At 35.0% G+C, this 17573-nt stretch overlaps 1 protein-coding gene across 3 annotated transcripts in view; it reads left to right on the top strand.

The window, feature by feature from the left end:
* LOC145248230 (uncharacterized) overlaps positions 1–17573 on the top strand; it is a 98559-nt gene that overhangs the window by 22423 nt on the left and 58563 nt on the right. The window contains exons 1-2 of one of the 3 annotated variants that reach the window (XM_080110109.1): positions 8439–8595; positions 16863–16898. The exons of 1 other annotated variant lie outside the window; for it this stretch is intronic. In XM_080110109.1, the coding sequence (XP_079966235.1) occupies positions 8505–8595; positions 16863–16898 (127 nt within the window). In that variant the 5' untranslated portion in view covers positions 8439–8504. Of the gene's footprint in view, positions 1–8438; positions 8596–15180; positions 15363–16862; positions 16899–17573 lie in introns of those variants that run through there. One more of the 3 variants, XM_080110111.1, reaches the window with a different exon arrangement.

Genomic DNA, 17573 nt, shown 5'->3' with positions numbered 1-17573 from the left:
GTGTATGGATAATTTTCATACTAAAGAGTCACAACTTATAAAGGCTAAAATCCACTCGAGGATAAATGAGATCGTTCATAGAATGAACACCTCTATGTGCTGATTAAAAACAGATTGAATGGACAGAATTTCATTAAATTAGTATTAAATCAATATTGTGGTCAGGTGGGAAGCAGTCCCGCGGTTTGTGTTTCATAGATGCGAATTTCTTGAAAATAAATTCTGTTAACAGTTATTATTTTCTGTCTTATTGACTCACTATATATACTAATTATTATCGATATTATTTTTTATGGTGAAAGTGAGTTAATCTGTGTCTAAATTCAAATTCTCTTCTTTTAATATGAGTTTACATAAGACGATAAATTGTGGGAACATGCGCGCCGTTTAATTGTGTTTGAGCTGATGATAGGCGCTGATTCAAGAAGTTTTTGTCGAAATTTATGTGAAATAAATTTAACGACTTTTAATTGTTTGAAGTTGAAAGAATGATCATACTGTAATGAATAAGAGAATAATGCATTCAGAAAAATGCAATATTTTTATATTTTTTATGATTATTGAATCTTTTATTTCGTCAATATGGAGTTTCGCCAACATATATATGATGCCAATTATGACAAAAAAAAAATGTTTGTCATAACTGGCATATATATATATATATATATATATATATATATATATATATATATATAGCCACTAGAGTTTAGTTTCCTAGAAGTGCATCCAATGAAACATGTGTCTACCAAAATAGTGCTCAATGAGTGAACATAGCAAGTATATTAATTTTATTTATACAAACATTTATGGCTACATATGTGCATACATGTTTCTGTAATAACCCACGTTGGGGGATTACGTCTTCAGGCCAAGTAGGTAATTCTTGGCCTGAAGACGTAATCCCCCAACGTGGGTGATTACAGAAACATGTATGCACATATGTAGCCATAAATGTTTGTATAAATAAAATTAATATATATATATATATATATATATATATATATATTAATGATGGGCGCTTCAAATATTTTTCGATTCCGATACAGTTACCGATTTCGTACAAAATTCCAGATCCCAATACAATTACCGATTCCGATTCTTATGCATGTATACATATTTAACTATTAGTTTTCCACATTACTGTAAAGACATTGTTAAATGTGCAGATATTTTCACAAGAGTAAAAGATAACCTTGTGGGGGTATAGTCTATTGGTTTTAGTTTTACTGGTTGTTTAAAACCAATAAATATTGATTATTTTAATCGTTGCTACCAGCAGTGGAATATGTTTTTGTAAATAAAATCAAATAATAGAGATAATAAAAGAAATCGCTTTTGGCATAAAAAATAGACACACATTTTTCAGTTTCGGTACTGATTCCGATACCTTCTCCTCTAAAGATTCCGATTTTTCGGTTCTTGATTCCGATTTTGATTAATCGCCCTAATATATATATATATATATATATATATATATATATATATATATATATATATAGGACGATATATATATATATATATATATAAATATATATATATATATATATATATATATATATATATATATATATATATATATATATTAATGGTCGCCGAATTGATACGGTCTTCGCTAATGGAGCCAGAGATGTCTCTTGTTGCGGGTTTCGAATCGTTCGACTGGTGCTAATTGTGACACTCAGCACTGAAGATTCCCGAAAGGATGAAACACTAGTGTCTGTAGGTATTTAATTATTATAGTAAAAAAATAATTATATATATATATATATATATATATATATATATATATATATATATATATATATATGAATAAGAATGAAAATTATTTATTATATATAAAAATTAGTAGCGTTCGTGTGTGTCTGTGTGTACAACTCCCAATGACCAAAGAAATGTAAAGGCCAAATGTGTGTACACCTCTACTGGTCAAGAAATATAAATGCTCCATGTTAGAATACTTCCGTCAAAGAAGACATCATATTGTATACGGACTTTCAATATATAGCATTCTTCAAACCACATTTACATTATTGAGTTACGGTCATTAACATATCACATTAAATTAAATCTATTTAAATAATTTCCTCGATAACATTACTTATTCGACATAATAGCTTTGTTTCAACTGTACTAATTAAAAAAAATATTATTTAGTTTATTTAAATTTCAAGTTATATTTGATTTAATTGATTTTATCTGAAATATGAAACCGTTTTATTTTTCAAACCAAAGACCAGAAAACCAAAATGGAAAATAACTGTGATAGTTTAATTGAAACGGAGCACGTTATTAAATATTTCTTTTCATTTCGAAATATTATTCTAAGCTGAATTATTACTTTATTTTTAATTCGGAGGAAATTTTTTGTCGCTTATTCTTAATTTTTAAGTAACCTTTTTTATTTGTTAAAGAAAAATAATTAAAACTAATGTCCTCATTTACTTGCATCCTCATGAGGGCAGAGTTAGGCAAACAGACATGTGAACAAAATCCATCATCCTCTGCTCTTTTTGTTTATAAAATTTAATCGGTATTGCCCAGGATTTATTATAATAGTTATACCATAGCAAGTGTGTTTAATTGCCTGAGAAACAGATTTTCTTTATAATTTATTTAATATCTTAAATTAAAAATGCTCAATTTTTACGACGTAAGCCAGCGTCGTTTAACCCCTAGAAAAAAATGGTCAATGTCAAGTTTCTTTCCAACTCCTCAAAAACCTTGAAAATGACAACTTTTAATGGTTTTCGATGGTGCTGAAAACGAATATCACATTTAAATTTGGGGCAGATAAGTAGTTTTCTTGATATGAGCAATTACTTTTTCAAAAAGTGGGAGATCACTTTCCTATATAAATTTAACGTAAAATGGGCACTCACTTTCTAACCATCTAATAATTTCTTCACATCATAAACAAATTTAACTGTGATATTTGTTTTCAGCACCACTGAAAACCGGCGCTGTTTTTTCTACTAATACATTCGTTTATGTTTTCATAATTTAGGACGTAAATAATGCTGTCAGTAAGCTTACATGAGCGGTTTTCAAAAATATTTTTTTTCTGAGGTGGGTATTCAATTATAGAATTTGTATAGTTTTTACCAGGTGCTCCTGTACTTTACTTAACCACCTCCTAATGTAAACAGAATTTTTGTGAAACGTTAAACTGCAGAGGCACCTGTTAACAACTATACAAGTTCTATAATGAAAAAAGAACTAAAACCAAAAGTATGCTTTTGTAAACTTACTAACAGTATAATTAGCGTCCTAAATAGTGAGATGAAAAAATGAACCCATCTCTTAGTAAAAAAGAAATAGCGCCAATTTTCGGAAGTGCGGAAAACGAATATCACAGTTAAATTTGTTTTATGATATAAAGAAATTACTAGGTGAAAAGAAAGTGGGTGCTCATTTTACGTTAAATTTACATAGGTAAGTGATCCCTTACTTTTTGAAAAAGTAATTTCTTCATATCATAAAAACAACTTATCTGCCCCAATTTTAAACGTAATATTTGTTTTCTGCACCACGGAAAACCATTAAAAGTCGTAATTTTAAAGTTTTGGGGGGAGTTGGAAAGAAACTTGACAGTGACCAAAAAAATTAAGACCTGATTTTTTGTGGCCTATTACCTTTTTCTTTTAATTACATTTTCACCCCAAACAAGGCACATTGCCACTTTGGTGTAGGGGGCTACTATCAGGGGCAACAACTACTGGGGTACTATGTGTGGATTTGGGCTGCAAGATGTTGGTTCACATTGCACTTGAACTTCTGCATGTCAGTACAGTTGGGGAAGCAGTGACCTGGAATGGAATTCCAAAGTCTAGCGGTTCTGGGGAAGAAACTACTGGAGTAGAAAGATCTTTTACATCTAGGGATCTCTACAGTGTGGGGGTGGGATTTTGCAGCTTGTCGGGTCTGTCAAGGGTGTTCACGTCGTGGGGGCACAAGTGCTAGCAGTTCATCAGAGCATTCACCATTAAAATACTTGTAGAACAGGCAGAGGGATGCAACGTTTCGTCGATGGGATAGAGGCTGAAGCTTTGATGCCAGTTTAGGGCCTATCAGATTTGCGACTCTCTTTTGAACCTAGTCTAGAAGCGAGAGACTAGTAGCCGATGCACCAGCCCAAATATGACAGCAATACTCCATACATGGGCGAATGGTGGCCTTATAGAGGTACAGGATACTTTCGGGTGTTAGTAGTTTTCTAGCACGGTAGAGAGAGCCCACCTTCCTTGCAGCGGCCCTGGCAATGCCCTCGATGTAATTGTTCCAACTCATGTTTCCTGTGTACGTTAGGCTAAGGAGCTTGAAAGACGTACTCTCAGATAAAGAGTCGTTGGCCATTGCTATAGGTGGTAGAGAAGGTTTCTTGTAATTATTGAATGAAACTAGTTTAGTCTTGGCGGCATTGAACGTGACCATCCATTTTTGTCCCCATTCCACTACTGATTGAAGGTCATCCTCTAATGTTTCTGCCATTTCATTAGATATGTGTTCATTTGTTTTCCTGTCGTGCCTGTTATAGAGTATGGTGTCATTAGCATATATACCCATCTCAGAGGCAATTTTGTTGGGGAGGTCATTTATGAATATCAGGAACAGTAGAGGTCCAAGGATAGACCCCTGGGGCACTCCCGCATTTATATCATATTGTTTAGATGTACGACCGTCTAGGACAACCAGGATTTTTCTCTTATCTAAGAAGGATTTAATTATGTTAAGTATTCTACCAGTGATACCGTATGATCTAATCTTCCTGAGGAAACCCTTGTGCCATACCCTGTCAAAAGCCTTAGATATATCTAGAGCTACCGCTCTGCCTTCTCCCGCTTTGTCCAGTGAATGGTATATACGTTCAGAGATTACAGTTAGGATGTCTGCTGTGGAACGAGCTTGTCTAAATCCATATTGTTGGCCTGTCAGAAGTTTAGCATCTGTAAGGTGATGGACTAGAGCATGGTTAATTAAGGTCTCAAATATTTTGGCAAAAAGTGGGAGGAGGCTAATGGGGCGATAATTTAATGGGTCAGTTCTTTCGCCAGAATTCTTTAATACTGGTACCAGTGAAGCAGTTTTCCAACAGCCCGGAAAGCAAGATTCATTAAGGCATTTGTTGTAGAGTTTGGAGAGAACTGGAGCTACTTCGGCTGAGCACTTTTTTAATAGCACGGCTAGGATGAGGTCGAGTTCACATGCTTTTGAAGTGTCAAGGTTTTTTATGATAGCATGCACCTGAGCAGGGGTGATTTTCAGGTCGTCTAGCGTGGCGTCTGTCCGCATAGGAAATTAAGGTAGGGAGTGGTTGGAAGGGTCCAGTGTGGAGTTTGAGGCAAACCGACTGGCAAGCATGTTAACCTTGTCGGTTGCTGAGCAAACAACCTCGTGATTGTTGGTTAGTGGGGGAATTGTTGATTGCCCATTATTTACTACACTGTTGTAGATTTTCCAGACGTCACGAGTTCCTAGTTTTTGTGCTTCGATACGTTTTTTTAGTGGTTTCCGTAAATTCCCTCTTAGCTGTCGCTATTTCTTTCTTAACGTTACTTCTAGCTTCTATGTACTTCTGTCTGTTTGAACTGGACTTATGTCGGTTAAATCTGCGGTATGCATGCTTCCGTTGAGCAATGGCAGTTGCGCAAGTCGAAGTAAACCATTGGGGAGAGTGGGGCTTGCTATAGAATTTCCGCATGGGAACATGCGCTTCGATTGCGGTTTTGAACCATTCAGTGGTCTCGTTTGCACACTGTTCAGCAGGAAGAGAAAAAATATTTCCCCATTGGGCGTCTCTGATAAGATCTCTGATGGCTTCCCAGTCAGACTTTTTACAATATCTCGTTGTTTTGAGCACTGGCTCTTCAGTTTTGGTTCTAGAGTTTAGGGCGATTTCAACCATTATCGCTGCATGATCAGCGTTCCAAAGTGGGCTGTCGGCTTTCGTTATACAATCATCAGGAACTGTGGTCAAAAACAGATCTAAAAGTGATGCGTGTTGTTCTTCCTGGTCAGGGAAACGGGTTGGAAAAGTAACAATTTGTGATAGGGAGTGAGATATAGAGAAGCTATGAGTTGTGCTGCCCGCTGCATCTGTGTAAGTAGAGAATCCAAGCCAGTTTTTGTGATGGACATTAAAGTCACCAAATGCATGTACTTGGGCGCTAGTGTCGAGGGAGAGTGCTGTGTCTATGCTGTCAGAGACTTTGTTTATTATGGTGCAGTCTTGGGTCGAGGGAGAGCGGTAGAGAAAGTAAAAATAGCTAATATTGTGTTGCATAATTAGTCTAAAGCACATAAAGGCTTGATCATCCGTTTCTAGGTTTGTTTCTCTAGTCAAGAGAAGGATATTATGAATGTAAACTCCAAGTCCGTGCATGTCTGTCAGAGTCCTTACGGAAGAGTTGGAAATATCCAGGCATGTTAAAGTAGTTAGAGGGGATAGAGGAATGTAGGTTAGTCTCACTTAGTGCTTAGATATCCGGGGCATTTGTTAGGAGAAATGCTTCAACATCAGCTAAATTAGTTCTAAGCCCACGGATATTTGTGAATGCAAGCCTCAAGGGAGGAGGCAAGTTGGATTTGTTTGACCCTAAGCCTGGTTTAAGCTTATTTTCAGATTGTACTGTCATCATATTTTTAACGAGTTTCAGTTAGGTAAGGGGGAGCTGAACAGGAGGTTATGCAGAGTATCACACATGCATCACAAGTAGACCATCAGCTGATCCTCCATCAACTAGGACTGTGGCCTCAGGAAAGCCCACCGGATGAGTGCAGGGTCCCTTTCCATGTGCGACATGGCACTACAAACATCCCGATATTATACAACTGTTGATGGAGCAGCCGCTCTAAGCGCTACCAAAGAGTTAGGGCACCTGTACTACCAGTCGGAAACGGCAGCTAGTAACTGTCAATCCGGTACCCTCAACCCATCAGAGGAAGGTCAACCCAATCTAATTGCTCAGGCATATATGGTACTCAAGCACTCTCAAGTGCACAGTCAGGGTGTGTCGGGAGTTGGGAAACGGCGTTCATTGCCCTAGACAAGAAACAAGATCTACCACTGGGTCATTCTGTCGAATCACTGTGATAGTGTCTCTGTGCGTGACTAATAGGCAAAGAAGGAGTATGGAAGCCGGGCAATAGATAGAGCCTATCTACTCCTTAAGCAATTTAGGTTTGCAAACCGGTAATTTGTTTGAGTCACCAGCTCTAGGGAGGTTGTCATCCAAGACTGAAGAGGCCTCCCTCCCTTTTGGTTTAGTTTCAGAGTTTTCCTTCTCCTAGACGGATGATCTGGAAAGATCTATTGGGTCCGTCAGCACTGAGAGGGTTTGCTCCGCGCCTGGTTTCTAATCGAGGTATTTCTGTGACCCCGCGTGGTTAGTTAATGTTACTGGGTTAGTTTGTAGAAGGAGTCTTTATAAATAATATGAAAGAAGAAATTTTGAAAAAAAAATTTCTATATAAATTTAACGTAAAATGAGCACCCACTTTTTGGCCACAAAGCGTTCAATCAGACATGTCATCTCTAACATTTTTTCAAGTTTGGCGATCGAGGGGGGGGGGGCAAAACATGACAAATACAAAAACTTTTAGTTTTTTGTGGTGGGGGGCAGGAATTACATTTGAAACATAAAATAACGATAAATTTAATTAATTTTTATGAAACCATTCTGTACTTTCACCTAACAATTTTATAAACAAGACAAACCCAAAAATATGACAAATTCAATTTTTTTTGGAGTGGGGGGGTTACATTAGAAATATAAAATGACGAAAAATGTCATTTAATTGTTTTTGGGATTAATTTTTGGTAGATTTTTTTTCTTTTTTTTTGCGATCGCACGGGCATTCGTTGCTATTTTTATTGAAACAAAAGTTGTAATGATTTATTTTTAATTATCTATTGTGCAAAGGGGGTCTTTCCATTGCTCAATATCCGGAGAATAGTTTCTTCTCTTTGTAGCCCTTCTGCTGAAATATCTGGTGTAGAGGGTATTACGTACTTCTTTTTTGGGGCGATTACATTTACATGTTTTCATCCGTTCTTTTATTTTTGTTGTGGGGGTATCCACGTTGCCCATGATGAAAATGATTAGTATACAGGTGTGTTTCAAACGGAACTTCATGTCAACCCAGGTAACGCTGGGTACCCATGCTAGTGGGTTGGGTGACCATATTAAGCTTATCTTGTGCAAACACACACACACGCGCATGCACGCACACACAGGCGCGCACGCGCACACACAAACAATTGAGAACTTTTACTATAAACTTCCATTTATTTTTGCGCGATTGTTTTTGCGGGATTTTGTGGTTAAAAAACAGCTGTCACTGGAAGGATATAGAAAAAAAATAATTTATATTAGTCATCGGTGATATATCTTGTGACTGTTATCCGATATATATTTCCTGGTAAATATTTACGAAGACCTCAGTTTCCGTCAAACCCATGTATAAAAGGAAAGATCAAACTAGAATCATCATAGCGTCGTATCTGAATGACCAACCTGCAGCTGAAAATGATGCGCATTACTTTACTGGGTTATTTTCTCCTGGTTTTACCAGTGGCTCATAGCCTTAGCCGAAGAGGTGAGAACATTCTCTGCTTGTTTAAAAATACAGTTGAGACTGGACCTCAACAAGCACTTATGCTTTTAAGAGCGCAATTAAAAAAAAAAACGATACAAGTTTAGAGATCATAAAAAAAAGACATTTTTTTCATATTTTTACGAATTGTATATTCGCAGCCGACTGTTCATATTTAAAAATACTATTTTCAGCCGGCTTGTATTTTTTTATAACCTATAGGGTGACCCAATAGAATGTATAAACTCTTTAAATTATTTCAACTTGCTACATGAATACGCTATACCACGTTCCCAAGAGATGTTTAGGAATAAAGAATGACACTCCCAGCAGGATGGAGCACTTCCTCACTATCATCATGACGTAAGAGCATATCTTGATAGTCACCTGCGAAACAGATAGTTAGGACAAAGGGGAAGTATCGAGTACTGTCCACGCTCACCAGATTTGACCCCTCCGTGGATTTTTCTCTTTTTGAGAGGTGGGTGGGTGGAGGCATATTAAGCACAGGATTCACACAAAACGAGCTACATTGAATGAGTTGAAAGCAACCATTGAAAGAAGATGTTTCAATATAACAATTGAACTGATTAGGAACGTTTTCGGTTCAATCAGTGAGCGTTGTCAGCTGTTCATAAACCACAATGGTCAGCAATTTGAACACTTTCGATACTTAACTGGTTTCTATATTTGTTCACAGTATTTTGATGTATGAAACTTTTCTTATCATAAATGTTGGTTTTATGATCATTTAAAGAGTCTATACATTTTATTGGAACACCCTGTATTTAACCATTTTGTCTCTGTAGATTGAAAATAATATAATAGGTGTGCATGATGTGTGCTTTGGCTATACACACACACACACACACACACACACACATATATATATATATATATATATATATATATATATATATATATATATATATATATATATATAGTAGAAGTGGTAATTAATAAAAACTGAAGAAAGTGCTCAATACTGTTGTAGAGCAAATATGCGTTTTATTTTTTATTACCGTATCTTTCTGTTAAGTTACATTATTGTTTCAGCTACCCGGCCGTTTTGGTTTTTTTTTTCTTTTTTGGCCGTCTGTAGCTTCCTCAGACTGTAAAAGTCTGAGGAAGCTACAGACGGCCAAAAAAACGGCCGGGTAGCTGAAACAATGATGTAACTTAACAGAAAGATACAGGAATAAAAAAATAAAACGTATATATATATATATATATATATATATGTGTGTGTGTGTGTGTGTGTGGATTTTTTTAACAATCAATTTTAATACCTGTTAAATGGTATTATATTGATTATTGTACCAATATTAACCTCGGTTTAGCTCGATGAGAATTCAGAGCAATATAATTTATACAATCAGAAAAACAACACCTTTTTTTTAGTAGTACACAATTTTTGTTTTTATTATTTTTTTATGACATGTTATTATATATTTTTTCTTAGTCTGACAGCTGTTTCGAAGGGTAAAAGGACAAACGGTTGTTTTAATTATAACATACCGAATTTTCATTATTTACCGTTCTCTTCGGAGACAATTAAAATCAATTAATTACAGTCAATAAGTCAGAATAAGAAATAATAAATTACATTAATTAATTACAGTCAATAAGTCAGAATAAGAAATAATAAATATGTACATAATGATAACCATTTTAGCCTAATAATAAAATAAATACGGAAAAAAAACAATAACAGAAAAAAATACGTATAGACGGCTAAAAAATAAAATGTAACGTAAACACCCAAGAGATACGAAAAAAAAAAGGAAAAAATTACTAGCTTAAGAAGAAGTTAAAAAATTAATTAAATAATTTCGTAAATAATAAATCAAACGTAATAAAAGAAGAAACAAAATAAGAATGCAGAATTAACATAATTGATATTAGATACATAAATTGGAAAGAAATTAAAAAACCAAAAAATACGAAAATAAGGCTAACAAAAAGAAAATATAGATCTATAAAAAACCCATGGAAAATTTTTAAAGATGGCAACCTCGATAAAAAAATTCCATCCCCATGTGAGTTTTAAAAACAATTTTTTGACTGTAATTAATTGATGTTAATTGTCTCCGAAGAGAACGGTAAATAATGAAAATTCGGTATGTTATAATTAAAACAACCGTTTGTCCTTTTACCCTTCGAAACAGCTGTCAGACTAAGAAAAAATATATAATAACATGTCATAAAAAAATAATAAAAACAAAAATTGTGTACTACTAAAAAAAAGGTGTTGTTTTTTCTGATTGTATAAATTATATATATATATATATATATATATATATATATATATATATATATATATATATATATATATTGGAAATCTTTGTTTAATTAGATCTAGAAAATATTATTAACCCGGAATTTTGGAAAACATTTTCGATCATAGAATTCGTAAATAAGTGGCATTATGTCAACCTTTATTAAAGTCGACTAACTCCAAGAATACGAAAATATATACGGATCCAGTAACTTTTCTCCTTTCTTTTCCAAACAACAACCAACATTAATTTGTTTTATTGCGGATTATTATCCTCATCTTAGTTGTTGTTTCACGAAGTTTTGGCCAACTATTCCTCTGGCCTTCGTCAGGTGGTAACCGCGACGGGATAAAACAATGAGGATAATAGTCGGCAATATAATAAACTAATAAATAATACTCATCTCAATAATGAATTCCAATTAAAAATATAAACAAGCAACATGCATGAAGACGGTCGAAGTCCAAACCGACCGAAAAGTTGAAGACCTAGCAGTCAAAATGAGAACAATCGTTCGATCGATACAAGTAATACAAACAATCATCTAAAAAAATCTTTAAATAAATGCTTGACTTACTAAACTTACATTTTGAATTTATCCTTAAAAGATGTTTTTATCACGAAGAAAGCAAATCTTCATATTATATTCCGCGCACGACCACATGTGTCTTCCGGCATGGACATCGTTAACACCGCACTTGCCTTTCTTAGTGACATCATGCCACGAAGGAGAAAAAAAGATGGAAAAAAACTGTATCTATCCTGGTGAAAAAGTGATTACGTCAAAAAGTTCGATTTATTAATAAACTAGCAGGGAGACCCGACGTTGACTGGGATTGAATGGTGATCAACGAATATTTCACACTCCTATATCTTTATTGTCATCGAAATCTGTGAAATCGCCCGGGAGGAAGCTTCACATGCCTCCATGCAGTAACTTAGTCCAAAATATATGTTATTCTACATTGCAATCTAGAGAACCTACTGTTTCTTTTATGAAATTATTTGATATGAATTTATTTCCAGTTAGCGAAAAAGAACACTAAGAAATTTACGTGCGGGGTTTGAACCTACTGACCACGTCATGCAAAAAAAAAAAAAAAAAAAAAAAAAAGAAAACGTAAATTTGTAAGGCTTATAAAATTCTTTGTATGTAATTAAAAAATTAAGGAATTTACGTGCGGAATTTGAACCTACAGACGCGTCATGCAAAAAACAACAACAAAAAAAACGCTATCAACTAACCCACAGTAGAATTTTCACGGCCCATTGTTCTATCATTGATGCTAAGTGACGATATGGGAAAAATGGTTTTACTGATGATAGATGAATTAAAATACGGGTTTCAATTATCAATTATCAGTAATTACCGAGGGGGGGTATTCTGAGGCAAAACTTAACTAAGATCACTCTCAGACTGAAATGAAAATGGATGGACCGAAATCAAAAGATAGATAGGGTTCGAAATAGACTTCGTGGCCTGGTGGGAGATGTCCTTTTCTCTTCGCTGCAACCTCTATCTCACAGAAGAGATGTTGCGAGTTTGTCTCTGCTTTATCGTTATTTTCATGGAAAGTGTTCGACTGAGCTTCAATCTATGGTCCCCCCTCGCCAAACTTTCACAAGAAACACTAGACTAGCTGAAAACATTATCAATAATTGTCCACACTCTTTATCTGTGCCTAAACCTAAACATAGATTCCATGATCAAAGCTTCTTTCTTAGAACTGCACGCCTGTGGAATTGTCTTCCATTTTTCTGCTTTCCAGCTGTCTATAATATGGTTGTCTTCAAGTCCAACGTGAACAAGTTTCTGATGAGCCGTTCCACTTAAGTTAACAAATTTACCGAACTTCCATCACAAACGATTACTATATTGTCCTTTTGACTACTCTACACTCTTTAACCCTTATCTTTGAGTGGCCTATCGGCCTTGATAAGTGGTGACGCCTATGTAAAATAAATTAAAAAAATAGGTGGAGCGAAATGAAAAAGGGTGAACCAAAATGAAAATGGATGGACCGAAATGGAAATGGATGGACCGAAATGGAAATGGGTGGACCGAAATCAAAAGAGGTGGACCGAAATGAAAAAGGGTGGACCAAAATGAAAATAGATGGACCGAAATGAAAATGGGTGGACCGAAATCAAAAGAGGTGGACCAAAATGAAAAATGGTGGACCAAAATGAAAATAGATGGACCGAAATGAAAATGGGTGGACCGAAATCAAAAGAGGTGGACCGAAATGAAAAAGGGTGGACCAAAATGAAAATAGATGGACCGAAATCAAAATGGGTGGACCGAAATCAAAAGAGGTGGACCAAAATGAAAAAGGGTGGACCAAAATGAAAATAGATGGACCGAAATGAAAATGGGTGGACCGAAATCAAAAGAGGTGGACCAAAATGAAAAAGGGTGGACCAAAATGAAAATAGATGGACCGAAATGAAAATGGGTGGACCGAAATGAAACAATGCATAGGTTCCCGTCAATTTTAAAAATAGTAATTCAATAAGTCAAATAACATTTTTATTGGGATTTAGAATTGTAAGCTATAAAGTACACATAAAAATAAAAATTCAGTTATAAAAACAATGATCCTGTCTTCAATTAGGTTTGCTGCATTATCCAAACTTTCTGATATCTTTTTTAAGAAGATACATTTTAAAAGGAATTCCATCCATTTCCTACCATACCTTGTCTCAAAGTCCATTGAGAGTTGTAAAACTCTCGCCTGTAGGGTAGACCTTCTTCCTTTCTAACAGCATTGTTCAAGGGGGTGCATCTTTGTGGAATCTTAATATCTCTTGTACTGATTTTAAAACTGCCTCTTGAAACGGACATATTTATTATAATATTCATTAATATACATTGGTGCAATTCATGTTCCCCTCGATGGCGACTATCATGTTTAAATATGAGAATCTGGCTGCAAATATCAACGGCCTATTTTCATTAAAACTTTATAAAACCAAGGTAACAATAAAAAAACAAAATGCATAATCTAAATTATGACAAAATCATGTTAAGTTAAGCAACTTAAATAAAATTTAAACAACAGAAAATATGTCAGTCTAAACTATAATAAAGTTACCGTATTATTTATTACTAGCAGGGAGATCCGACGTTGCCCGGGATTAAATGATGATCAACGAATGTTTCACTCCCATATTTTTTTATCGGAATCGGTAAAATCGTCCATTTTTCAATCAAATCAATTGATTACCTGCTCTAATTGAGGACACATCACGGTGCTTCCCTGCAGTGACTTAGTAAACAATACATTGTAGTCTACATTGCACTGTAGAGAACCTACTATTAATTTTATAAAATATTTTTTTGTATAATAGTTTAAATTAAAGTTTCAAATGCAAACGTCAAGTATCGTGCTTTAGTTGTGCTCCAAACAGAAGCATTCTTTTTGAACGCACTCTTGTCATATGAAAGAACCTACTGTTGATTTGATATGCTAAGGCTTACTGCTTCTGTGGTGATAATAGCTTGAATTTGTTTGAAATGAAAAATGTCAAGTATCATGTTTCTAAACAAAAACATTTATTTCCAACGCACCTCCTCCCATATTAAAGACAACGAATGTAATTTATGTATCTGGCAGTGTTCTTAGATGCTTTATCTCGGAATATCTTTAATAAATATCAGTACTCAAAAAATCCTATGAAAGAAGAGACAGGCAATTCTGGCCAAAGTTAACACAGTATACAGCCTAACAGCATAAATGCATTTGAGAAGTTTTATTACCACACAAGCCCGGTATATAAAATCAACAGTAAATTCTTTAATATGACAGAGTCACGTTCGAAATCAATGTTTCTGTTTAGTGCACAACTTAACTTAAATTGTTTGACTTTTGCTTTTTGACTTAAATGTATACCATTATCACCGCACAAGCAGTAAGGCCAGCCATATAAAATCAAGAATAGGTTCTTTGAAATTGTTATATATAAAAGAGAAGGAAAAACGTAAATAAGTTTGAAAATAATATTTATTATACGGAAAAGGCCGGAATCGAACCCAGTATTCAAAAGTTAAACGTGAATACATATTGCAATCTCAGGAATTTAGTGAATTAACCATTGTTTAGAAATAACTAAATAACTATACAACTAGTAGGTCAGATATCGGGCAATATAAATAAAGGAATGTCTTTCTTTTACCAGAAACGTGTTAGACATATGATATGTAAATCCACGTGAGAAATCACATGGTTGGGCACTTTCTGACGTCACAAAGAAAGATAGATTCAATATATTCAGTAAAGAAGGTTCGAGATCAGTTCAGTTAGTCAGATCAGAGAAAACAGTAAAGACAGATCAGTCAGGGTCGAGTCGTGAAGGAGGAGAGTTAGCTAAGCCCCTTTCGGAAGTGAAAGAAAGGGAAGAAAGACAATGTAGAAATCAGCAAGGCATTCGAATCCCTGATCATCTCATCCGGATGGAATACAGTTCGTTTGTAATTTTTCAACCTGAAAGGTAATGTGTTTTTGCCTATCGTACTTGTAAAAGAACTTTGTATGAAACACCCTTCCAAAGTGTAACTGAATCCCCCTCCTAAAAAGTGTTAACGGAATCCCTTCTTTCAGTAATGAATTCGCATCCTCTATGTGTTAAATGAACTGTCTATGCCTCTTTTAAGAAACATCTCCTACGTGTTAAAAATATGAACTGTGTGTAATATAAATATCTTGTCGTCGTCTCCGTTATATATCGTTATGTCCCTACTGCTATTCAACAATATGATAGGGGTGCTAGAGAAGGCAATCAATCGATTTGATTTGAAGAAAAATGGAAAAATGTAAATATGGGGATGTGAAACATTCGTTGCTCAGCATTTAATCCCGGGCAACGTCGGGTATTATATAAATCTATCAAAGAACAGATAGGTCGTGGTTATCTAATGTACATTTTTTTAGTCTTTTTCTCAGGTGAGTTTGTCTTAATTTAAGGAAGAGTTTATTAAGTTTTGAGGTGCATCCAAGTTTTTCTTGTAATTCAACAGAACATTTTCTAAAATTTAAACATTTTTGGCACGTGTCACCCTTATTCCGCCAATACGGTTTGGATGATATCCTAAACATTTCTAAAAAAAAAAAAGTTTGCATGGCATATCCATTGATATTGCATGGTTTGTATTCTGAATAAAATACGATAAAAATTTCTGTAACGTTACTAACAATAATGAAAGGTCTATGAAGAAGGCTGGTGAATACAACGGTTGAAACTTTACAAGTATAAAAACAACTAAGATAAGGATAACAATCTGAAGCATATAAACACTATATTTTTTTAATTGAAATCGCTCCAGACAAGTTAGGAAGCAGCTTGATGTAAGGAACTAAATAAATAAAGGAAATTCTACTTCAAGGTTAAAAACTAGTCAACGAGAAGTGTTAGATGGATGGATCCCAACCCTAAAACAGCAATCCTCTCCTCTTTGTCAGGTCCTGGATATGACCTAAAACTATATCCGATGGTGAGTCCCCACCTTGTGGGCCTTGGGGAATGTGGAGCTACCCTTTAATTGCCATTGTTCCCCGGTCCACTCTGACCCGGAGTGGTAGTACCTGTTAGGATTCCAACTATGGGTTAAATAGAATCTGGTTTAAAAAAATATATACTCCATTAACCATCGTTCCTCAAAATAACTAGATTCGGCATTAAATAACCTGAAAAAGGTTGATATGCCGTAAAACAAAAACAACCAACCAACCTCTTTGTCAGCAACACCGCCCCTGAAATGTGAGGACTAAAAGACAAAATAAGAGAAACGAGTATTAAAACGCAAGGTTCACTTTCTACACTCTTTTATTAATTACTAGCAGGGCTGCCTGATGCTGCCCGGAATATACAGAATAACACAAAATAGAAGAGGTTAAAAATTGTGTGTAAATTCTTTATATTAAAACTTATCAATAACATATTGCAGAAATAATATAAAATATTTTTTATAATTTTTCTTTCCTTTCTTTTTAGATTGTATACGTTTCGATATGACACTTGAAGAAGAAAGTAAGTATTCTTTTACAAAGGGTTCACCACATATCAAGGCCTGGGAGCCATTGGAGGATAAGGGTTAATGCATGTATGGTAGTCGTTGGAACAATAGTGTAGTACTCATTAGTAGTGGATGGCCCAATAAGAATTTTTTTACATAAGACTTGAAAACGACAATATTGTAGTCAGTTGGAAAGCAGATCATCGGAACAGAGTTCCACAGGCGGGCAGTTCTAGAAAAGAAGCTTTGTTCATGGAATCCACATTTAGGTTTAGGCATCGATAGAGGGTGGGGGAATTTTTTATACTTGTTTTGGCTAGACGAGTGTTTTTTTGTGAAAGATTGGCAAGGAGGAGACAACAGATTGAAGCTCAGTCGAACACTTGCTATGAAAACAATGATAGAACAGAGACAAGCACACAACGTCTCTCTTAAGAGGTTGCAGAGAAGAGAAAAGGGCTTCGCCTACTAGATTACATATGTGGCAACAGTTGTTCTTGGTACATATGAAGATTGAGGATTGCATCGGCAAAAATTGTATTTTTATTGCGAGAGTATCTTCCGTGAGAAACCTTTATTAATAAATTCTTACTAACACCGAAAAAATAACTGCTTTCCTTTTATTTATTTATTTTTATTAGGAGGAGGGCTTCACTGCTTATCAAGTCCTGGCGACCACTTGAGAATAA

This window comes from Euprymna scolopes, chromosome 26 (assembly GCF_053919585.1).
Source record: "Euprymna scolopes isolate OS-2025 chromosome 26, ASM5391958v1, whole genome shotgun sequence".
NCBI lineage: Eukaryota > Metazoa > Mollusca > Cephalopoda > Sepiida > Sepiolidae > Euprymna > Euprymna scolopes.
This window is presented reverse-complemented; position numbering and strand designations above follow the sequence as displayed.